Source organism: Lepidochelys kempii, chromosome 14 (assembly GCF_965140265.1).
Source record: "Lepidochelys kempii isolate rLepKem1 chromosome 14, rLepKem1.hap2, whole genome shotgun sequence".
Classification (NCBI taxonomy): Eukaryota; Metazoa; Chordata; order Testudines; family Cheloniidae; genus Lepidochelys; species Lepidochelys kempii.
The window spans coordinates 2,207,975-2,232,344 of record NC_133269.1 but is presented as its reverse complement, the minus strand read 5'-3'; the positions used below and the strand labels follow the sequence as shown (position 1 = coordinate 2,232,344).

At 44.9% G+C, this 24,370-nt stretch overlaps 1 protein-coding gene across 11 annotated transcripts in view; it reads right to left on the bottom strand.

Annotated features, from left to right (window-relative positions):
* The window catches only part of RNF213 (ring finger protein 213), a 94,820-nt gene that overhangs the window by 31,248 nt on the left and 39,202 nt on the right, over positions 1-24,370 (bottom strand). For 10 of the 11 annotated variants that reach the window (XM_073310522.1, XM_073310521.1, XM_073310517.1 and 7 more), the window contains 20 exons: positions 22,857-22,979; positions 21,852-22,038; positions 20,964-21,137; positions 20,581-20,739; positions 19,652-20,241; positions 18,992-19,157; positions 18,067-18,284; positions 17,356-17,496; positions 16,589-16,750; positions 14,883-16,026; positions 12,621-12,814; positions 11,756-11,908; positions 6,635-10,231; positions 4,991-5,133; positions 4,585-4,680; positions 3,960-4,078; positions 2,972-3,094; positions 1,882-1,958; positions 894-1,041; positions 224-359 (listed from right to left, as the gene is read on the bottom strand). In XM_073310522.1, coding sequence (XP_073166623.1) covers positions 224-359; positions 894-1,041; positions 1,882-1,958; positions 2,972-3,094; positions 3,960-4,078; positions 4,585-4,680; positions 4,991-5,133; positions 6,635-10,231; positions 11,756-11,908; positions 12,621-12,814; positions 14,883-16,026; positions 16,589-16,750; positions 17,356-17,496; positions 18,067-18,284; positions 18,992-19,157; positions 19,652-20,241; positions 20,581-20,739; positions 20,964-21,137; positions 21,852-22,038; positions 22,857-22,979 — 7,850 coding nt within the window. The remainder of the gene's footprint in view (positions 1-223; positions 360-893; positions 1,042-1,881; positions 1,959-2,971; positions 3,095-3,959; positions 4,079-4,584; positions 4,681-4,990; positions 5,134-6,634; positions 10,232-11,755; positions 11,909-12,620; positions 12,815-14,882; positions 16,027-16,588; positions 16,751-17,355; positions 17,497-18,066; positions 18,285-18,991; positions 19,158-19,651; positions 20,242-20,580; positions 20,740-20,963; positions 21,138-21,851; positions 22,039-22,856; positions 22,980-24,370) is intronic. The other variant, XM_073310516.1, reaches the window with a different exon arrangement.

The window sequence follows — 24,370 nt, the reverse complement described above, 5'->3', positions numbered from 1 at the left end:
GCACTGCCCATCCAGCTGACAATGCCCAAGCCATGCTCCCGATGAAGCAAGGAGAACACAGGACTGGAGAGTTACCAGCACTGGGCTGAGACTATTACACCATTCTTAAATAGATCCAATATTCAGAGCACATGAACGTGCCTTCTCTGCTATCATTACCATGTATACAGACGGTATTTTTAAAAAGCTGCCAAGTGGTAATGTGTCTAGCTGCGGTCCATACCTGAAAGTCCCAGCCTCCTGGAGGGCGTTAAGGTTCGAAGCCTCCCGCAGCACCCAGTCTTTCAAGTTAAAGGGATTTTCTTCTTGTTTCTTCAAGAGGCTGAAGAGACGATTCTTCACTATCTTCAGGAAGGAGGCTGGAAAGAGCACAGAGCTCAGCAACCCCTTTTCCTTACCCCCGCACACATGCCAAATGCTGAAGTGACTAACAGCAAGTTTCTCCAAGTTTTCGTCCACAACCCAGTCAACCAAGGAAGCTGGCCGATTTATAGCACCTCCTGAGGTTGCTGTCCAAGATCTGAGACCCCAGGCAAGGCATAATCACCAAGAATGGAATTAAAATATATGCAGACAAACTCCAGTGAGGTGTGCATAATTCTGGAGACCATGTGCAGACACTATTGGGTCCTGGGGATCTCTCCACTGGATCCAGCTACCTAGTCTCAGAAAAGCTCCAGATCCAAAAGAGGAAAGGGCATTACTCACCACCTTAAACCAAGCAAAGCAGAGTTCTCCAAGTATTTCTCCACCCTGGAATTGTATAGTGGATTCATCCCTGGGTCTTTGGGCAGAATCCAGTTCTCATGATGTGAATGTCACTCAGCAGAGGGCCTCACAAGGGAGTTCAGCCCCCCTTACAAACCCAGGGCAAGGCCCTTGGGAACTCGTACCTTTCAAATCATCTTCTTTAGACAGAAAGCCAAGAAGAATCTCGATCCTCTTTGTACTACGGCAGGAGCCCTCACTTTGGTCCCGTAGCATTCCCACCGCACTCTGCACGCAGCTCCTCAGGAGAGTGGTGGTGTCCAGGACTTGAGTCTTTCCAGGTACAGAAGGAAAACAAACCTGGTATTACTCTATGATCGTGCACGTTTCCCCTTTTTAAATTACAACTATATTCGTTTTAACATGCCTATGTAAATATGCAACTTTTCTCCTGTCTTCCTCCTTTCCTTTCACCTTTGATTCACGTTGACAGCCTTTTCTACACTAGGCTACATGTTTTACATGACATACTCCTCCTGTGACTGCTGTGAATTGGCTCTCCACCTAACATTAACTGAAAGGTAGGACAAGATTCCCACTGGATAATCAGCTAGCTCAGAAATCAGAAGTGGAGGTGATAATATTAACTTAGGAGCTGCAACAAGACAACCTGGGAAACACAGACTTCAGCAGGACACAGTCAGTCTGACATTTACACATTCTTTCGAGTTCACATAAAGTATGATGAGCACAAGCCAGCACTACCAAGGTTCTTGCCCAGGTTCCCTCGTTAGGATGAACAGGAGTTCGATACTAACATGGTTTCAACTGCAAATACCAACTCACAATGGCAAATGAATAAAGCTAAGAGTTCTAAAACGCAGGCCTCAGCTTGAAAGTCAAAAACAACTCAGAGGCCTTTAAAACAGCCAACAGAGACTCAAAGTGAGGGACAAAGAGTTGCCCAGGTGAGTCCCTGGAATGATGTATGGAATCATTCTTTAATGGTTATTTTCAATCATCAGCATTTCTGATGTGAATAACAATGGGATAACATCAGAGTTGCAAGGGTCAGAGATGACTTTGGGTATAAAATGTGTCATGTACCTTATCAGAGAGAGTAGAGAGGCATATTTAGTCATTCAAAGTAAAACGAATGGCTTCCGAACTTACATCACATTCCTCTGTTTCAGACGTTGCTGTTTCAACCTCCATCTCCTCCTCTTGCTCTTCTCCATCCACTATCATAGCTACAACCACAATACACAACTTCGAATTAGAAAGAAAAGTAATTCACTGCTAGGGCAATGGGATGAAAGTTTTTAATACAGACTGGACACTAAAGCCCTAGATCCTCTATAGTCTCAGATCACCTAAATGTCTGCCGAGTATGGCTCTCTAAGCACAGCTACAGGTGCTGATCCTGCAGGCCTTCATGAAGGAAAGAGAGAAAGCAAGTGACTATGATTTCAGAGCTGCGGGGGGTAGGCTCTGGCATCATACCTGCCATTGTATTCTCAGTCCTCTACTGAAAAAAGAAAGCAGGAAAAATTGGGGAAAGTAGAATGTTTTTTTCCTACATATTTAGGTGAACTAAAATCTAAACGAGACCGTGAGAAATTGTTTCCAGTGTCAAATCATTCCAGTTGATCTTCCCTCAACACTTAACCAGAGCAGTGCAGTTCTGAGTGGCAAAAGTCCCATTATTCAAATCCTAGGACCCTTTCTCCCATAACCGAGTCCTGAAATGCAGTACACCCTGCTCTTCCAGTCCTAAGACATGGTGCACCAGTGGTGCCCAACAGCATGAGTGTCACAGTTTTGTGACAAAAGACAATGGGGGATTTAAACTGAAACCACCAAAATGACTTCACTGATGGCCTGCAGCTGGAAGGGAGGTCTTCAAAGATGATGGGATAGTGCAAGTGCATCATCTGTAGCCAACTCAGCACCCTCCAAAGAAAGTATAAATTGAGATTTTATGTCTAGTATGCCCAGAAACATGGATTAGCTCTACCAGAAATGAATAGCTATTGCCCAGTGTACAAAAGTTACTTCGGATTTACGGTATTTCTCACAGTTTTGAAAACTCTTATAATACTTAAGTTCTTATTAGAACCTCTGTGCTGAATGTGAATGCTTTTCTTTCCTCTGCATACTCTCTGATCTCCACACATCAGCACGTCTGGGATGCATGAACCTCTCATCCTGTTCCCCTAGGGTACATCACCACTCCTGTTGGAATGCCCAGCATGTGGCTTACGTTCAGGCTTGTCCACATCCTCACAGAACAGTTGGCTGATAGTGAGGTTCCTCAGGGCAGTCACATCAGAGACCATGTCCTTGGATCTGCGGAGGTCATCAATGTGCACTGACTGCCACAGCCCTGGAAACAGAGAACAAGACATTTCAGGTCTGTAACATGCTCTTCCACAGAAGCTTCTGAAGAACTTTCTGCCAGCACCTTTAAACAACAAACAGAGGTTTGGTCCAACAGGCTAGGGGTTTGTGCTCTGAACTGCCAGGGTTTGATTCTTGTATCAAAGAACAGTAATCCTTCCCATCAATTAAAGAGTTGCAGTGATTGCTCTGGATACAGTAGTGTACGATTCTCCTCGACTGAAAGGATAAGCATGTTATGGGGGCCTTGAGGATGCAATTAAAACAAGAAGAAAAGGAGGACTTGTGTCACCTTAGAGACTAACAAATTTATTTGAGCATAAGCTTTCGTGAGCTATAGCTCACTTCATTGGAAGCTTATGCTCAAATAAATTTGTCAGTCTCTAATGTCCCACAAGTCCTCCTTTTCTTTTTGCGAATACAGACCAACACAGCTGCTACTCTGAAATCAATTAAAACAAGGAGACTCCTCAGGGCACAACAGGGTTGGTGGAGGACTTGCTGGGAAAAATAGAGCCTTGGGATCTATTCATGAGATAGCCATGGGAGGAAGGGGCCACAGCTGGGGTCACGCTCTAGCTGTGTTTCTCTCAAATGAAACTGGAAGAGCATTTATTTAGCACTGAGTACAGAAATAAGGGATCCTTCCAGAAGAGACTAGGAGGACTCAGGGCAGGGAAGGATACAGGTGGGGTGCTGCTCGTAGCAAGCTGTGGCAGCTCTGGTAAGCCGCAGGAAGCATGGACACTGGATTTTTTTACAAGCAAAACGTACTGAATGAAAATCACTCGAGTTTTTTTATCATGGTTCAAATGAACAAACTTGTTGAGCTCTGAAAACGCCAGTCTTACCTCCATGGAATCCCACGTAAGAGGTTCCACCTTCTATCCGGGACAGTTTAGTGATAAAGTAGACAAAGACTGAGATTTCTCCCAACTCCACCTTGTTGATTTCATTAACAGCTGAGTATCTACAAGGGAAGGGAAATGTCCGAGGACAAGTTCAGTACAGTGCCCTGAACAAGACAACCTTGTTCAGGCTTCCAGGGCACATATTCCCTCCTTCCACAAAGCTGGTCAAAGGTTACAGGGTTCTCTTCCTCCCCTCTCCCCCAGGAAGAGGCAAACATGGACTGGGACTCTCAGACCTACACAGCAGGTTGTCCTGACCCTGTCACAAATAACTTCATTTTGGTAGACATCCCCTCCTTCCCCCAGCATTTCTAAGCTTTCAAATATAAATCTTACCTCAAAGAGGGAGCACAAGTCAACCCAGCTCTGTGCACCAGTTTTCATTTTGATCTGTCTTTTTTAACATTGTCCAAAGCATGGCTGGCCCTTGCAAAAGTTAGATCAAATCTACTACAATGGTAGATTGCAGAGTGGGAGGACCCAATGAGTGACACTCCAATAACGCGCTAAGTTAAGACTGGGGAAGACATTACAACAGTCAGCAATTATCTCACGCGTGACATACTTGGCTGAGGCAATGAGCTGGGCACTTTGAGAACCATCTTCAAAGTCTGTCTGAATAATTAGGATTTTATTTCCAGATGTAGAATCAAGGAAATTCCTGGGGGCAGAAAGAAGATGGAGGAAATGGTTCCATATGAGCTTTGGGTTCTTGCAGAGAGAACAAGACATTAAATATCCAACTGTGTAAGAATAGCGTCATTTTAAAAACAAATTCCCCTGCCCCAACAACTTGGAATTAACATAACTTGTGCTCCGAGTCACCTTAGCAACCCCACTCCTCAGCTCTGCACTCTACCTTCCCTCCCTTTCTTTGGTCTGGTATTTATTTATTGCTCTAATGATCTGTCATCATTGAACTTAACCTAGAGTGTCCACTCTTCAGAGTAGGATAAGGCAGACAGACTCACCGAATCTCCTTCAGGAATGAGTGCTCTGTGTCGAACTGCTGAAGGGACCAGGACCGGATGGAGAGGCTCTGAACCTTACCCTGCACTTCTGCCTTCAAACGCTCAGAGTCAGTGGCTGTCAGAAGCCTGGAGAAAGTGGTGATCTTAGAGACAAGAATTGCAATGTGAGTTCTTAGCTCAGAGATGAACAAGGTAAAGTCACAACTGAATGACAGCATTTGCCTGCCTACGCTCTGGAACGATGCCGTAGGCCCTCATTTGTAAGGCGCTCTCTGTTAGAGCTCTTCCTCTGAGCACTCTTGATCCTTGGGTCTCAACTGCATCATATTTACACTTTTTTAAAAAAACCCAACATGCTGATCTCATGAAATGTGTTAAAGGATGTGTTTTGGTTTTGCTTTTTATAAAACGTGCCCCTGAAGTCTGAGAGTTCTCAGGCTCCACATGGACTAACTGAAGGACTAAACCTACTAGCTAGAGACAGATACAAAAAAGACAAGACAAGTATTCAGGAGGCTCTGACTTGCAGGGTCTAGAGGCAATATATGCCCCAGTCAGAAGGCCCACCATCCTTCCATCCACAGTGCTGGAAAGTGGGAGGAGTAGGGTGCAAAGATTTTTTACCAGGGTGCTGCCCTGGATCTTGTGCATAAACTTCGTTTGTACCCAGTGTCTGGCCAGTAAGCGTCTGAAAAACCTGAAGTCCTCTGACAGCTGAAAGGAAGGGCAAGGGGGGAAAAAAAACAGTCTGCTCCACGACACCTCCACCAGCCTGTTTGTTTAAAGTCGTCTTCTCCTGTGAATAACCCCACTGTCTGCCTCTGCTGCTGCTCAGAACTAACAGCATAAAATTGAGGAGTGAACAATTTGGTTTTCTGAGCCCTGCACTACACAAGTGGAGTTGTCATTCCCATCCCATCCCACCATGCGTGGCTGTAGATGTTAACATCTACAAGGGACACCTAAACCTAGATCTCTCACATGGCACAAGAATATATCGCCAGGACACGCATTTAGGAAACAAGGTGGGTGAGGTAATCTCTTTTATTGGACCAACTTCTGTTAGCGAGAGAGACAAGCTTTGAAGAGCAGGTCCCCAGGAAGAGCTCTGTGTAGGTGGAACACCAATATTCTAGGTCTGCCACGGCTACAACAAAGCTGCATAGGATGTGCCTTTGTCAGTTTTCCTTTTCATTTCAATTCAATTACTTCTCCTCCTGTATCATAAACCTCTGGCACTCCTGGATCTGGAGCTCTTGGTAAGGGCTAATTTTTTTTTTTTTTTTTTGGCTGAGTGATTAGAGGGGGAGATTTACAAAGGGCAATTAGGCAGCTAACTCCTACTTGTGCCCTTGAAAAATCTCCTTCTAGAGAGCATCTGGGAATACTACCTCATGGATGCCAAAGCCACACAGAGAATAAAGGCTCCAGGATGAATCAGCATGACCACTGACATGCACCTTTCACCCCACATCACTATAATGGCAGATCTAGGTTTTGAAACAGCGAGAAGGCTCACATCGCCCCTACCCACGTGAACTGATACTGTATTACCAACAAAGCGAATTCAAAAGCCTAGTGCACGGACAGTTTGTAGACCTGAGGATCTTTTTGGAGAGAGAGAGAAATTTTAGGAAGACTCACCTCCGTGAAGACTGTGCGACGTCTGGACTCTGCATGGATGTGAGTCTGGAGGAAATCCACAAGAGAGGTGTGCTGCTGCTCTTTAAAGTATTTGTTGGCCAGATGATCTGCCACACAGGAGCTCAGCCGCGAGCTGCCCAGGCGAACTACAGAATCTGGTGTTGCACAGTTCAGCAGCACTAGTTGGGCTTCTTGTTGCACATTTGGCATCAGTTCATCAGGACGGCACCTCTGCTTCAGCTTCTCTGTCACTTGCAGGACGACTGAGGCACAGGTATCAGAGTGGTAACCAACAAAGACGTCAGAAGGGCTATATTCCTGCCTGCCCATGAGATGCTTCTCTGTATCAAAGGCTATGAAGTCATTCACCCACTTCATTAGCTCCTCCACAATGTCTCTTTGCCTTTTGTCCAGGACGGTATTGATATCCAGGTAGTGCTTCTCAAGCCTGTTGATCAGTGGGATGGGAAAGCATTTGTACACTACCTCTTTCTCTTCAATGACGATCAAACGGAACTTTGGGTGCACTCTGCATTTCACTCGATGGGTCCCCAAGCCCAAGTCAACGTACTTTTGACCAGCAAGGTACACGTAATACTGGTTGAGGGCATCATACAGGCTTTCATAGAGATTCTGCAGGTTGAGGAGGACCACCATCTGTCCAGTTTCCATGCAGATCTTCACACGGTTGATGTTCCTGCAGATCTGGGTGTACTCTTGGTCCTTGGGAAAGCTGGAGCCAAAGATAATCTCTGGCTGCTGTCTTTCGGCAAAAAAAGCCTGTTGGAGGATCTGCAGCGCTGCATAATTTTCAGTTAACACCAGCAGGTATCTGCACTCACCATCCTGACTGTTGCTGCGAATGTTCTGCCGGACCAGATCAATGGTGCTGACATCATCAGCGTGTATTTCTCCTTCTTTTGGGATCCTAGATGTAAATATGTCTAAGGCATTGATGTCATCTTTGCCGCTGAAGTTACGGAGAACAACCTGTGCAATGTCACAAGGTGTGGGCTCTCTTTTTGAGGCTTTAGTCAAAGCTAGAATCATTTTTATGAGGCTGTAGTAGTCGCGCAAACCAAAGAACTCTCGGTCTTGGGTCTTGCAAATCTTTTCGTACGCGTCCGCGAAGATGGGAAAGTAGCATTCGATTCTCTGCAGGATGATGCGCTCTGAAGAGCAGATCCCCTTTGCGCTTTCTATGAGCTCTTTGTTGCTGGGATCGCCACGTGATACAAAGATACCTCGATTCATCTTGGCGGGGTCCAGGGCCCAGTTGGAGATCCCAATAAAACCAACTTTTTTGTGAGGAAGCGGAACATCATCAATGCAACCATCTTCCAAGAGTGGGTGCAGGGTCTTCAGGGGCATTTTTGGAGAGTCTTCTGCTAGCCCAATCTCATCGAGCACCACCACAGAGACATATTCCTTCAGGTTCTTTCCATCCTGGAAGCGAGCACACTGCTTGAAGGTACCAATAATTCCCTCAGGAGTGGAGAGGGGGCTGCATTGGAAAGACACCAAATGGATCTGTTTCATTTCCTTGTAAAGATCAGAATAAGCAGCCTGCCCTTGCATGGCATCAGCCACAATGGTTTTGGCAAGGGATTTGGAACTCCCAGGCTTTCCAACGAGAAACAGAGGGATTTTAAGTTCAATGCAGATAACCATCATAAAGACATTTTCCTTCAAGGCTAAGTTCCTTGCTATGGTATTTCTCAGAGGCACTCCACTCAAGAACAGATCTTGCATTAGGCTGATTTCTTCCAGAATCCCTTTCTGGTTATCATAAGGTTTTGGAAGGTACTTACAGATAACACTTCTGTACAACTCTTTCTTTTCCAAGGATGCATGATAGCAAACACCGACTGCAAGTATTAAGGACCAGATGACTCTGTTTCTCTTTAATTTACATTTATCAGACCCCTTCTCTGCAAGATACTGCTCCAAATTATTTAGCAGAAGCTCACTGTGGCTGTAAAACCACTTGAAAACTTCCACACAGCGCTCCACATCCCTCAGGCTGACAAAGCTGCATTCATCATTTCTTCCTCTCATGTACCTCTGAGAGGCAAAAAGCACGTCTGTTACTACCCCAATTTCAGCTGCAGATATTTGTATCGACTCAGTAAGTCTTTGTACGATCTGTTGTATGTATATTTTTTCAGTGATATCGTTCAGCTGCCCAAAATCCCACACCAGAGGGATCATGCTTGGAGGGAGAGCATGGACACGGTACACAAGCTGCCTCAGTGGAATGGAGCCAAGTTTATCTTTGGTCTTATCTGCTTTTACACGGTAGCCTAGACCAGCTGACTCCAGACGCTGAATCATCTTTTCTGCGTGCTTACGGTAAGGGTTGCACGCTGCAATGATCTGCAAACCCGAGCCACTCACCAAAGGCTGCCCTTCTACTGTGCGGTCGCACAGAACTTCCTTGATGCTGCCGACGGCTTGAGTCGTGTTGGCTTCATCAAAAAACAGGATTGTGTCAAACTGATGTTGCCGCTTATTGGAGACAGCAATGTCTTCTGCTTCCCTGATCTTGGCATATATCATCTCTGCACTTGTGCCTCCATGAACTTTCACAAGTTTCATGTTCTCTGCATCAACACCACTCCTGCGCAGCTCACACAGGAATTTTATAAGCCTTGTTTTCCCACAGCCAGTTTCCCCCATGATAATAACCGGGATGCCACATCTGAATCGCATCTCAATAGCAAAAATCTTGAGTATATTGTCTGTTGTCAGCTCGTAGGTTTCATCAGGGTCCATTGCCCACTGGATTCCCAAAACCAAGCAAAGTTTCTCTAGCTTCTCATCTCTGGGCAACTGATCAAAGTTAATATTGAAGGGAACTCTCTGAAGTACCAATCCCTTGTACAGCTGTACGGTCATTACATCTTTCTTGATGATGTTGCCACTCATGGGATTAATGGCATCAATGCCACCATTATTATTGGCCTGCAGATGGAAGCCAATGAACGTCATGGATACACGGTCTTCGTTGAAGAAAATATATGGGTGGGGCTCAGACTCCCACTTTTTCCGAATGCGGAAAGGAATAAGATCCTCTTCTGTGACTCCTTTCATGTCGAAAACTTGCCTCCCTGGGCTTTGATCAGAAATGTTTAATGTGGGCGTTGCAAAATCCCTTGCCATTAAAATCATGAAGGTGACCACAAAATTTTTGAAACCCTGCAGAGTATCCTGGACAAAGGCAGGGTTACAGAAAACAGAAGCTTCACAGTCTCTCAGCTGAACATTCAGGAACCAAGCAAAGTTTCGCAATTCTGACCAGGTGGGATCTATCACCCCACAATGTATCAGGAACAGCTGTAGGCACTCCACTGGGGTCCCTTCAACAGAGCCTTCTTCATAGCAGAACATATCAAGGTTATCCCCACGGTCAAATCGTTTCAAGTACTGGAAAGGTCTCTGGAAGGCCTCACTGCAAAACTCCTTCTGATCCATTCCAGGTTCTGTGCTGTACTCAGATGGGCCTCCTTGCACATCCATATCCAGGACTTCCTTGGGGGACTTGCATGTTATTTTGGGGAACACATCAAGGAAATTATACTTCTGTCCATGTGAAATCTATAAGAGAGGGGGAAACATAAATAAACCATTGTAAGGTAACAGGTTTCAGAGTAGCAGCTGTGTTAGTCTGTATCCGCAAAAAGAACAGGAGGACTTGTGGCACCTTAGAGACTAACAAATTTATTTGAGCATAAGCTTTCGTGGGCTACAACCCACTTCATCGGATGCATAGAATGGAACATATAGTAAGATAATATATATATACACACACACACACATACAGAGAACATGAAAAGGTAGAGTAAGAGGCTAATTAATTAAGATGAGCTATTATCAGCAGGAGAAAAAAATTTTGTAGTGATAATCAAGATGGTCCATTTAGACAGTTGACAAGAAGGTGTGAGGATACTTAACATGGGGAAATAGATTCAATATGTGTAATGACCCAGCCACTCCCAGTCTCTATTCAAGCCCAAGTTAATGGTATCTAGTTTGCATAGTAATTCAAGCTCAGCAGTTTCTCGCTGGAGTCTGTTTTTGAAGCTTTTCTGTTGCAAAATTGCCACCTTTAAGTCTGTTACTGAGTGACCAGAGAGGTTGAAGTGTTCTCCTATGGGTTTTTGAATGTTATGATTCCTGATGTCAGATTTGTGTCCATTTATTCTTTTGCATAGACACTGTCCAGTTTGGCCAATGTACATGGCAGAGGGGCATTGCTGGCACATATCACATTGGTAGATGTGCAGGTGAACGAGCCTGATGGCGTGGCTAATGTGATTAGGTCCTATGATGGTGTCACTTGAATAAATATGTGGACAGAGTTGGCATTGGGCTTTGTTGCACAGATAGGTTCCTGGGTTAGTGTTTTTGTTGTGTGGTGTGTGGTTGCTGGAGAGTATTGTATTGTAAGGTGGTGGCCTTAATCCTCTCATGCTGTTTCTTTTACCAGTCCTCGCAGATTGTAGACACCCTTTTCTGGCAGGGCTGATTAGCTGCTGCAGGGTTACACAGCTGGGGCACTTTTAAAAAGTGTAGAGCAGAATGTGAGTGTAGCTGCAATAGCAATTCTCTCTCCCTCATCTATTCCCTTTCTCCCTCCACCCCCACGACATTATCATCCCCATTTACTGCCTCCCTACCTTTTCAATACCACCTAACAGAGGGGGGCCATTTCTGTCATTTCCCCCTCTCCCCAACTCTACTTCTGAATTTACAAAAACATTATAAACAAATAAAATTCCAAGTTTTGTCACAAATACATGATGCAGTTTAAAAGATCAGACTTTGCGCTTCTCTTTCCGTGCAAATATTCTAGTGCAGCCAGTGCCGTACAGCCAGCAGGAAGTGGCCATTAGCTGTGACTGAATTAAGGAAATCATTGTGGCCTTAATTTATTGTCTGCTTGTGATGTAAAGCAAGAACATTTATAATAGCACTCTGTACTGAAGACATACAGTGCATTCCAATACATTAAAATTGGAGGTATTACATCACTGCATAGAACCTCTCTCGTAATAAATACGAGTAACACAGAAACACACACAGACAAGGGACAAATGTGGAGAATTTACATATACATACAAATCTTGCTGGTTTCTTAGGTGCTGGAGGTACATCAAGAATTTCAACGATATACAAATGGCACTGCTGGCGTAGCCACATTTTCCCGTCAGTGTCTGTCAGATACTGTAAAACTAACAGCTTGAAGAGAAATTCTGGAATTCCACTCTGGACCTAAGTGAATACCAAAGAAAGACATTAGAACAAAGAATGCAGGCACAGAAATTTATAGGCTTAGCAGAAATACACACACACACACACACACGGATAATATCAATGTTTATATTTAATCATTTTTTTATATTTTTATCAGGGGTAATTTTCACAACTACGGGGGGGGGTGTCAAACAATTATTTAATGACAGCTGATGTTGAAATTCAAAAAGCTAAAACTTTATAAACCATTAAAGCACAAATTGTCAACATCACGTGTCAAAATATACAAAGTAAACAACCTTAAATCAACAAATCATACTTGTTTTTACTGTTTGTTTGCTAGTCCGTTGGTGGTAAGCCTAATTCCAAAGTCTAAATCACTGGATTTTGACTCTAAGAAGTTCTCAAGCAGCTGTTTCCTTATTTTGCCTATCTGTAAATTCTGATTATTACTGTAGAAATATTTCTTCATCAGTTTGAGTGTGTGTATGGTGAAACAGACATTTACCCACATTTACCCATCAAAAATCTAATCCTTCCAAGCCTACCTTTTCCCCTCATATTTAAGCTTAACTGTTTTTTGGTTAGAAATAACATCTCCTAATAAAATACCTCACTTAGAAAAGACAGGAAACTTTTAAAGGAAAGATATCGAATACCCTTCATGATAGGTGAAGCTGTGATGAGGGGATATCAAAATGGAGTATCACGGGTTTTTGCTGGTACTCACTGATGAGGTGATATCAAAATGGAATATCATGGGTTTTTGCTGGTACGGCAAGTGCAGGAAGGACAGGAGAGATCTCAGCACTTTGCTTTCATCCACGTGGGGTTCAATCAGCCTGATGGTTTTTAGAGGCACGCTAGTATCATGTAGTTTTGTCTTCAGTTTTTCATGTAGCCTCTTCACATACAGAGATTTTCCTGGGATCATTTTAAAAAAGGGGACATATTAATTCTAAGTGAGAGCTAGAAAACAAAAATATGTAGAAAAATGGTGGACTGACATATTGGAAAAAAGTGGACAGCTACTTCCTAAATCCAGTCTGCCCCTTGATTATCTTACTAAGGATTTATTCTGAGAGGAGGAAAGGCCTGAATTTGCTTGGAGTGGTTGTTGGTGGCTCAGGAACTGAGCTGAAGCTGTCTCCTGCCATGGAATGATGCCTTTGCCCATATTTGGTGGATTCCATTAAGGAGTCTGGTGACAGATGTTGCTATTCATGATCTTTTCTTTAGGACTTACATAAACTATTTTCTGTTACATGGAGTTGTTTTTAAAAGTCATAATCTCAGGTAAGACTGGCAGTTGGCCAGTCTATGTATCTATGTCACATATATATATCTATGTATCTATGTCAAGTGTCCTCAAGTTTCCTCTCCTGTAGGCTTTTGGACATAAAACCCTTTTTTTGGGGTACAAATCAATTGCCATTGACTCAGCTGTACTCAGCTTCCACTGGGCGAGCTGAGGGAAAGGGGGCCCGGAGGGAGTTGGTTGCAGTTCCTAGATTCTTGGCTGGTTCCATGTCAGCCCCAGTCAGATGGGAGAATGTGAAGGTTGTTCTAATCCAGAGGTCAGCAACCTTCGGCACGCAGCGCATCAGGGTAACCCGCACCGCTTCCAGCAGCTCCCACTGGCTGGGAACGGCAAACCGCAGCCACTGGCAGCTGCGGGGGGCCGGGCCGGGCCTGCGGACGATCAACGTAAACAGAATGTCTCGCAGCCCACCAGCGGATTACCCTGATGGGCCGCATGCCGAAGGTTGCCAACCCCTGTTCTAATCTACCCCAGCTGGCTACAGCCATGAGAGGCCATAGCAGGAATGCCAGAGTGCAGCCCTTACCCTGGGTGCTGCAGGGAGCCTGGAGTCGGAGCTGGCTATGCCGGTTCTCCAGCCATTCTGGGCTTCGTAACAGCAGTGAACCTGCTGCCTGCCAGCCCCTTTTGAGCCCCCTGAACCAATATGAAGGGACAGGAGTTCAGCAGGAAATCTAGGCCAAGGTCTTCCACAAGTGAAGCCATGGCTGCATCTACTGAAAGAACTACCCTGGGTTTCCAGTTTTTACCAAAGGATATAAATTTGTCCACTAGGCTCTGATCACTTCCTCAGAGGGATGCAGGAGTTTTCCATTCTGGATCCTAATCAGTGTCTCTCGGGTAGGGCACTGTCAAGGCAGACATCCCGGAGGGCGGGTGGAAGTACCTAGGCCTCGTCACAGGGCTCCTGTACAAGTCTGAACTGCTTATAGTACATGCAGAAAAGCAAAGCCCACTGGTACCATGCTGGGAGAGAGGTCAGGACCCAGAAGTCACAAACATACTGGTTTTAAAGCAAAAGGTCATAAAAGCTTTTAGAATGACAGCGGAAGTCTGAATGAAAGACCTAAAGAAGAGCTCTGCGTAAGCTCGAAAGCTTGTCTCCCTCACCAACGGAAGTTGGTCCAATAGATATCAGCTCTCCCACCTTGTCTCAGTGACAGACCCACACAGTCTCTCAGCTATTGTGTTCTGTATGAGGCTCTAAAACTGCACACTCATCCAGATACACACATCACATTTATTTGCCTGACTGCACGTTTTAGTCTCAGCATTTCACAACCACTGCAGACTCTGTGGCCTAGGGCAGGGCTTCTCAAACTTCTTCTTTCTGAGGCCCACCTCAACAGGTTATAAAAACTCCATGGCCCACCTGTGCCAAAACTACTGGTTTTCTGCATATAAAAGCCAGGGCTGGCATTAGAAGGTAGCAAGCAGGGCAATTGCCTGGGGCCCCCCGTGAAGCTAAGCTGTTCAGGCTTCTGCTTCAGCCCTGAGTGGCAGGGCTCAGGGCCCCAGTCTTCAGCCCCATGCGGTGGGGCTTTGGCTTTCTGCCCTAGTCCCCAGCGAGTCTAATGCTGGCGCTGCTTGGCGGCCCCCCTAAAACCTGCTTGCGGCCCCACAGGGGGCCCTGGATCCCTGGTTGAGAACCACTGGCCTAGGGCATCTTACCTACGCCGGCTCTTTTGGAGGACACGATCCCAACGCACATGTTATCATTGAACACAGAAGCTGCTGACCCTGCTGGCTGTGTGACTTTGTAATGGTTCCTAAGGTACATCTGGATGTCCCGTAGTGGCTCCTGGGGGATCATGTGCACTTTGTACTGGCTGAAGACGGAAGGGATGTAGCTGTGCTCTCTCTCACAGTCACACAGGATCACGAGGCAGTAATTGTCCTGGTGGGGCTGCCTGCACAGGTTCTGAAACAGCTTCTCCAGCCTGTAACTGACATCGTAGCTCAGCTCATCTGCATAGAGCATGGTGTAAATCTTCTCCCCTTTGCAGCCCGGCGTGAGGCACCGCCGCAGGAAGAGCCCCACTTGCTCAAAGTCAGTCTCTGGGGTGCATAAGAGCACCTCAGCGTAAGTGGGCAGGGCTTGGCGTGGACTATGCATGTAGATGGCCAGTGCTGAAGTCAGCAGGTCGGAGCGAGGGCAGATGACGAGGTTGGGCCTGCCAACGTGCAGACCTCGTGGGAGAACTCGAGTGACACTTCCCTTCTCCAAATCAGCCAGACTGGCCAGACAACTGCCGAGGGTATTAATATCCCAACAGCCCGGAAGGAATGAGCTCATGTCCGCTATGTACAAGCCCCAGACTTGCTGCAGCTGTTCAGTCAGGTCTCTCTCACTGCACAGCAGCTCCCGCAGATCAGAAATATTCTTCCTTGATCTTTCAGACACCACGTGCTTGGAGGCCATACGCACATCCTGTCTGGTGCAGTTGTGTTTTATGAATGAGAGCATCATTAAGGCATTCTCACTGGGCTGCAGCATTCCAAGTTGTCTGCATAGGTAAACCAACTGCTCAGAGGTGTAGTAATTCAGGTAAAAATACTGAGATCGCTTCTCAGACATGAAGCATTTCCATTTCTCTAAGAACTTCTCCATCTCCCTGCAGAGGTCCAGGAGCATCGCCATCATGTCTCCTGTTCCAAAAAGCTGTCCGACGAGTTTCAGACAGAAGTCCATGCTAATACACACCTCGCTCGTGGGTGAGCAGTACACGCTGGCAATCCAGGATCGGAAGAGCATGTTCCCAGCTGAATAAAGGTCTATAAAGGACAGTGCAAGTCTCTGGACATTAGAAAACACCTGTGTGTGGGACAACAAAAAACAGTGAGAAACCGATTTTTCAGGGACTGTTGAGGCTAAGGTGCTTCTTCCCAGCTGTGAATCAACATGGCTATCTTTAATTAAAAGGGAAAGGGACAGAATTTGGGAGCTAGTGAAAGGTGCCTAGATTGATAGTCCTGGAGACTGAAGGCCCTAATGGGGCTCACAGCTGTCCTGCAGGGATTACCGGAATTCAGTCTCCATGGCCCCAGTCAAACCTTGACCACTCTGCTGGAACAGCCAACAAGGGGATCTGCTACAGGTTGGAATGAGACCTGCCAACTCACTCCACACAGGCTGGAGAACGGGGGATAACACCTCTGGTTCAAACACCAACCTGGTCCACATTCAAATAGGAGAAAAGGAGGAGGACAAAGACTTTGTATCCCGTTATCAATCCCTGAAGCAGTCAGTCCCACCTCTGCAACTTTTAATGTTAATTGACTGTTTAAAACCTGACATGGTAAGGTTCCAGTCTGACCTCCAGCCCCAGGAGAGCAGGAAACACCTTGAACATGGAAAGTAGCTATTGAAACCTGACCTCAGAAAATTTCTCCACTTCCATGCCCTGGTCTCCCTTTCCTGACATCAGCATCAGCTTGTTCAGCAGCTCCCGGAGCTCCTCCAGGGAGTATTGTCGCATCTCTTCACTGTCACCATGGCTCTCCGGGAGGCTGAGGAACAGGACAGTGTCCAGAGAAACCTGCCAGTGAATACGAATCATTAGTGCAAACACATTTTATTTTCATCTTCACTGGTTTAGACAATGCTCATGGACAACTGCGGAGAGCTTTCCTGTCTTGCCACCTGTAACTAGGAACACAGAGGGCAGTGCTACACCCTAAGAGAGGCTGGACAAGGGGGTGAGAGAGCTACAATTACCTAGGAAACAAAGCTTCAGGTGTTAATTAGAGATCAGCAGCTTAGGACAGTAGCAGAAATCTGTCAGCACAGGGTGGACTCGATAGGAAAAGCCTTTAGCCTCCCCACATGATCTGTCTGCTGCTTCTACTGTCACACAATAACCTTTGCTACACGATGGAATTGAGCTATTGCTGGAAATAGTTTTACCACAATAGGTCTCCCTGAACTGGCACCAAAAATAGTTTAAGTGGCATTGGAGACCAGACAAAACCTTTTTCAATACTGTTCCAGACAGCTGGACTCTTTTTGCAGGATTAGTGCTCTTTGCTAGCTGCTGCACTGTCAAGCTAGCCAGTCAGGATAGATGGACAGACAGACAGATGGGGCAAAAAGGCTTTGAACACCGGGATAGTGCACCCTGCAGGCAGGTGAGCGAAGTCTCACCTTCTGACCCTCTGGCGGTGCTCTGATGACGTATATTCCTTTGCTGTTGATTGTAGTTGCTAGAGATAAAGATGACAGTTCCACGGATCCATGGCTCTCTTTCACTGTTTTTAACCATTCCAGGTGTCGAGCAGAATCACACTACAGGGAGAAGAGGGAAGTAACTCAGATTACTCCAATTCCCTACTTCACTTTGTCTGCCAGTTCACACAGTGAGATCATCCTAAACACTGGCATGTCCAACAGAGGTCATGAGCGACAGAGTTGCCAGCAAGGGCGAAGGAGGAGAAGGGAGTTGTTGTCAGTCATGGAATAATCCCCCAGTAACATGCAGGGTGCCAGAGCTTTTAAAAGTTGACATCCCGGGACATACAATGAGCAGACTGCTAAGGGGTCTGACTATATTACACCCCAAAGAATATCAAGTCTTATCAACCGCAGCTCATATGGTAGGTAAGAGCCTGCACTGCTCTAAAGCCTCTTGTTGTACATAGGTACGCAGGGATGAATTAGCATACAGCAGCAGCTTAGGCTCAGGATCACTTTGCTTCAGTTAATTAAAATGAGAAACATAACAGGTATTTAAAAGAGCTGCATCTACATCCCCATATACTGCCCGCAGGAATGCCAGCCTGTACGTCAATCCCCCAGCTGTATTACAAAACTGGAGGGTAACAAGATGAACTGAGGGATCACTACTGCGAGATTTACCAGTTTCTTGGGTAGGTTCTCATCACTTTCCAGGGCTTTCCACAACTTCTTCAAGCACTGCATGAACTCCTCAAACCCCGACTCCCGCTTCAGCTCATACAGCAGGGAGGAGTAGCCTAGCACAGCATCATGGAAACAAGCCACGCGATCCACATCCATGTCATTCTCCCCCGCTGAGATGGAGGCCAAGTCCACAAACACCTTCAGCTCATTGATATCTTAGGGAAATGGACAATGGGGTTCAACGCTATTTTGTTTCATCTCGTTCTGCAACAAGATGCCAGCATGCTTAAGCCACGGAGTCTATAAAATCATCCCCTAGAAGCATCTCAGTGCAGACCTCTCCGCTTTCTGCTGCAAGCTCTCACTCCCGATAGCTTCACTGGGTGATCCTTCCGCATTACCCACATCCTTGGTCCTTTCTTTTCTAACAGGAGTAAACTGTGGAGGGGAGCAACAGCAGGGAAGGAAACAGAACTCTCTACTTATGGGGAGGGAAAGGGTAAGTACTTGGCCTGACGGATAGAGAATTAGCGAGGCCACTCCTGTAATTGTTAAATAAGAGCGATGGTCTTTGTTCTCTCAATTAATAAGCAACCTGCACTGAGTGTATCAGCATTGCAATCTCTGATAGCTAGCAATGGCATCAACCAGCAGGTGTCAGACAGTGTACCAGCATTTGTCAAATCCTTCCAATAGTATCAAAGTGTATTCTATCTTCTGGGGGCCACTGCCCAGAACTTTTCAAACCCACATACATAAGGGAAGTTCCGTATGAGATAGGTCAGTTCTACCTCAGCTTAATATGGTTATCAGATGGGTCAGGACCTCCTCAGATCCCGAGAAGATAGCATCACCCCTCCATCACTTGTGCCTTTGCCTGCCCAATTCCCAAAAGCAAACAGGAGGAGGACATTTATTTTACCTTCCAGAGCCTCTTTGACCCAGTTGATGAAGTCCTTCCTGAGTGCGAGTTCCTCAAGGCACCTACGACGGGGCTCTGTGATCCCCTGCAGCCGTTCCTTAGCACGCATCAGAGCGGAGCTGATGGAGTCCAATTTTTCTTTCTTAAAGGATTCAAAACTTTCCGTCTGCAAAGCATATGGATCAAAAAGAATCCACAATTTAATAATGGTCAATAAAACTTCCTCCTGGTGGGGGAATGAAGGAGGAACCCCTCTCCCACACCTGAAACAGAAGCATCAGATATTAATCAGCATGTGGCAGCTATGGTCTAGCGGATGGAACTCAGGGCTGGGAGTCCACAGACCCGAGTTACTCTGCCACTGAACCCCTGTGCTACTCTGAGTAAGTCATTTCACCTCTGTGCACCTCACCTACCTGATCTGTAAATGGGATAATAATGCTTAGTCACCTTTGTAAAGTGCTTTGAGATCTATGCAAAGCATATTATTAATTATTATTATTATTTTAAAGGAGACTGCACAGTGCCTGGCCTCAGTAAAGCTGTTCGGAGCCAAACATTAAACCTGCCAAACAGAGAAAGACTTACAACGGGGTTCAGATTTACAATGTCTTCCTAAGCAGTGTCTGAACAGTGGTTGGTTTAAAGTGAAATACTCACAAAGTTCAATAACATCTGTAGGATTCTGAAGTCACCGGAGAGGTTTAAGCCCTCTTTGACCTTGGCAATGACCTTAGCAGAGTCGAAAGCTAAGTGCAGTTCATGGTACTGCTGGATTTGCTGAAGCCGTTGTCCTATCCATGCTCTGTTGTCTACTGGGTCAAGCTTGCACATGATCTGAAGGTCAGTGCTGATCTGCTCATAATGGCTTGTAAAATCGTTGAATATAGCGTCTACCTCAGCAAACGTGAGCTTTCCGGATTTCAGCTCATTATACAGTCTTTTATATTCATGGTAACACGGAGAGAATAATTTATCATGAAGATTCAATATAGGAATAATCTGCCCTTCCGAATCCTCATATTCCTCCACCATCATTTGGGCTGCCCTCTCCCAGCAGAGCTGGAAGATGTGACTGTCTTTGTATCTGTGCATCATCTCAGCCACCTTCTTCAACTCTGGGCTCAGGTTGTAATACGTTTCTTGGGTGCCCTCCATGGGAAAGTTCAGCTCTCTCACATCCACAACTTCAGACAGTTCTTTTGTGTCCAGATTTTCGTGATACTTCTCCTCAACTTCAACAATATCCACTTTAAACAAAGAAAGTCAAACATCAGTTTGCAATTTCTTTTACCCTATTCTCATATTCCAGCTCTCTTGACCAGACACTGAATGATTCAGTACCACAAAACATCAACCTCTTAGATCCCTAGACGTATCAATCCCTTAGTAACATGAAGTACACAAAACACTTCTTCTCCTGCTCTTCCTATTGCAAGTTTCTTCACTGACTTTTTTCAGCCTCCTCTCCCTAATTGTTGCTCGTCTCATTCCCCACTTTTTGTCCAATCCAGTAATTACTGGACAAAATCATCTCTGCTGGAAACCCTCAAAGATCTCACTTCAAAGTGGTCCCCAAAAGAACATACCTTTTATAAATGCCTCCACCTTCCTGCACATGTCCAGAAGGGTTCCTACCCAATTTCTCTCTCTCTTTAGAGAGACTATTTCTTCCCTCCTCCACACTAGAACTTTTTCCAGATCATTCTGCTGCTGCTTTTTCTCTTGGGATGAGAGATGCTTATGCTCTGAAATGAAAATTGTCAATAATCACCAAGAAAACCCCATACTGTGGGGCAGAAGAAGAGTACTCATCTCCTCCAAAAATGATACACTTCAGGAGGTGATGCTGCTGCACATCAGTATTAATGAAAAACATGGAGCTGGGAGCACCATATAAAAACACCCTCCAGAATTATCAGAGTAGGCCTAGAGCCCATCCCCCTTTAAACACACAGGCATGCACACTTACGTAATTCCCATATGCAAATAAACTGTTTCTGGTGCTTTATAATAAGCTCCAAACGTTTTACTAGGATACTTCCATTCAGGAGGTTTTCAGCAACATTTGTGAACACAGAGTCAGCCACAGCCGTTAACTTCTTAGCAGCATCAGTAAGCTGTTCCAGGATCTTCCCGTCTGTTCCTATCAGAGAAACAAAGGATTTAAATCCTGAATCTTTCCTCCTCCTTCCTAGTTCTGGGCTTTTGGAGGCAACTATTGCTATATGGAAAAGAAACACACTTTATGGCTCTTCTCTTCACCATGACCTAACTGTAAAGTCTGTAATCTTGTTGTGTTGCACCAGTACCACCATACTAACGATATACATCATTCATTAGTCACCCACAAATACCCATGATCTAAACTGAGACATCTTGATACATCGTCCACTGACAGACAGCACAGTGCAAAAATCCAACCCCCATTCCTAGGATGCCATCCCTGGGGAAAAACAAAAAAGCCCCACTTCAATACCTGAAGCAACTGTCTTGTCCGTTTCTCATTTACCATAAGGTCTCAAATTTTCATCTCCTCCCCAAATCCACGTTTCGAAAACTGAAACTACAGTAGATTTTCCTTTATCCATAGACCCTGTGATTCCCTCTTACAGTACAAATCCCGGACAAGACTGCACTGGGGTTAACACAGAATACTTCCTGGTTACGCATATAGGGTTTTCCTATGAAATTTAGACAGTTCATTAACTTTTGCTCTCCAACATCCAATCTAACTATTAAGATTTATTATATCAACTCAATCTCAATCCTCCTTCCATTTGTTACTATGTACCATGGAGGAAAGAGTGGGAACATCTCTTTCACAGTCTTCCAATATAAACTTCACATAAAACTGTACCATTGAAGTTGAAAATATGCTTGATGTCAGACCACACAAGCAGATGATGCAAAACCTCATCAAAGTCATCCATAGGTTCCCCACTCTTGCTGCTTGGCCATGATTTCGTGATAACTGCTGACACAAGCTTGCCAAATTTGTCCAGGTTGTAGGAAGAGACCAGATCAAGCAGATTACCCTCAGACTGCTTAAGACACAAAGGGATGGGGGATGCACAAGGATGTGAGTAAATGGCATTTGTCCACCTAACACATTCATAAAGGGCTGTGTCATTTAGTAGGGTTCCAGGGCTGGGTGCTGGGTGATAAAGATTCATAGATATTAAGGTCAGAAGGGACCATTAGGATCATCTAGTCTGACCTCCTGCCCAATGCAGGCCACAGAATCTCACCCACCCACTCCTGCAAAAAGCCTCTCATCTATGTCTGAGCTACTGAAGTCCTCAAATTGTGGTTTAAAGACTTCAAGGAGCAGAGAATCCTCCAGCAAGTGACCCGTACCCCATGATACAGAGGAAGGCGAAAAACCTCCAATCTCTTCCAATCTGCCCTGGAGGAAAATTCCTTCCCGACCCCAAATATGGCAATCAGCTAAACCCTGAGCATATGGGCAAGATTCACCAGCCAGATACCCAGGAAAGAATGCTCTGTAGTAACTCAGATCCCTGGATGTATTGGATAAAAAGCACCTTCTTTGCTGACTTACGTTCCAAGCATGTTGCCTTTCAAGTGGCTGGCACAGTGGATGGCAAAGAGGCTGTGATGGCAAACACCAGTGAAGGTGTTAAAAGTATTTCTTCCTTGGTCCCTTTGCACATACTAACCCCTTACATTCCTGATTTCTTCTCAACATTTCGCTTTTCTAAACCAATTGTTCAAACATAAATTCAATGTACAATTTTATTTAGGTCTCAACCAACACCACTGACAGCTAGCAGGTCATACGTTCAGGAGGTTTTTAGGTGTACCTGTATCTGAGATTCCCACTTGAGAGAACGCATATTACCTGGCATGCAGCATTAACTGCTTCCATGGCACAGTTTTCAAAAGATTTGCCAACGGAATGGTCCAGTGTTTCGAATTTGTCGTGGTGATGGCAGTAGGCTGCAATTTGTCGAACTGGTCGTTCCTGTTGGGAAAGAACAGAAAATATTTCTCATTGATTTCATGTTTTAAGACTGTGTCCTCTGAAAACATGAAGAGGGAGGGGAATATTTTGAGGCAATAATAATAAAAACAAAAAAAACCCCACAAGATGAAAAGGTCAATTTTCTATTATTTATTTACTCTGCTCCCAATAGGAGTAAATACAGCCACCAGCACTCCACTATTTCCTTTTGGCTAGATGTGACAGGTAGCGGAGAGGTGTGGCATGAAGAGAGAGAGAAAGAAATATTTGGCCATTTTCACTATATACTGATATTTAATAATTAAATCTGTTTCCATCCCTCCAAAGCAGGTTTCTGGGTAAGTATCAGTTCCACATAAAGCTGTCGAGTTTTAAGCGTTTAGGAGCTTGGGAGAAAAACGCCTCTGTTTTTTTCCAGTGAAGCACCCACAAGATTCACATGCTGACAACACCACTGCTGCACCGTGTAAAAACAGAAATTTAAAAATAAAATTTTTAATTAAACTTGACATTTCTGAAAACTGGCAGGAAGGAGCCTCTTAATGGAAATGTAGCATTCAGGACCCCAACAGCACAGGAATAAACAAAAAATTATAATCAAGTTTCAGTTTTGTGGGAAGGTTGGCTTACAAGAACGAACAGCTTTTGGTGTTCAGTAGTCACACAAAATGCTGACTGTAAATTCTCTGGAGTTTTAAAATTAATATTAAAGCCAGGAACCAGCTCATCCTAGTCCACACAGAGTCACGCAAGTTGGTCAACAGGTGGGCTGGAAATGTCCCTTGTAATTACAATTTATTTTTAAACTACTACTAACAGAAATATTTCTAACCATGAACTCTCAGAACGCCATGACGAGTATAAGAAACCTGCAGCCATCACTTCCTGCCTAGCACAGTGATCTTACCGATTTAGATAGTAAATTTTTCAGACCAGGGACTGTCTCTTCCTCCCGGTATGGCTCTTTACAGTATCTAGCACAACAGGGCTCCTATGTGCTACCATTACACAAATACAATAATAAACAACAATAATAATAAATAATAATGGTAGATACAAAAATATTTTACACCTCATTTTGACAGAACTAAATAAAATATTTAGCCTGTCCAAATTTTCCAGTTTTCTTTGAACCACCAGCTAATAGCCACTGCTAGAGATGAGACAGCAGAAATACAGAAGAGATCAGGACGACAACATAGCAAAAGTTTATGCCCAATTTCATAGACCCTTTAGAAATGTTGTTTATAACAGAAGTGGTTATAGTCATTTGAACAAGCCAATGCAAAGAGTCGAATGTTTTAAGTCAATTTAGGTTCTAGTAGCAATATGCAAGGGTTGGTTCAATAGGTTCTAGCTATTATCCCTTGAGCTTTAGAGACACGCACGTG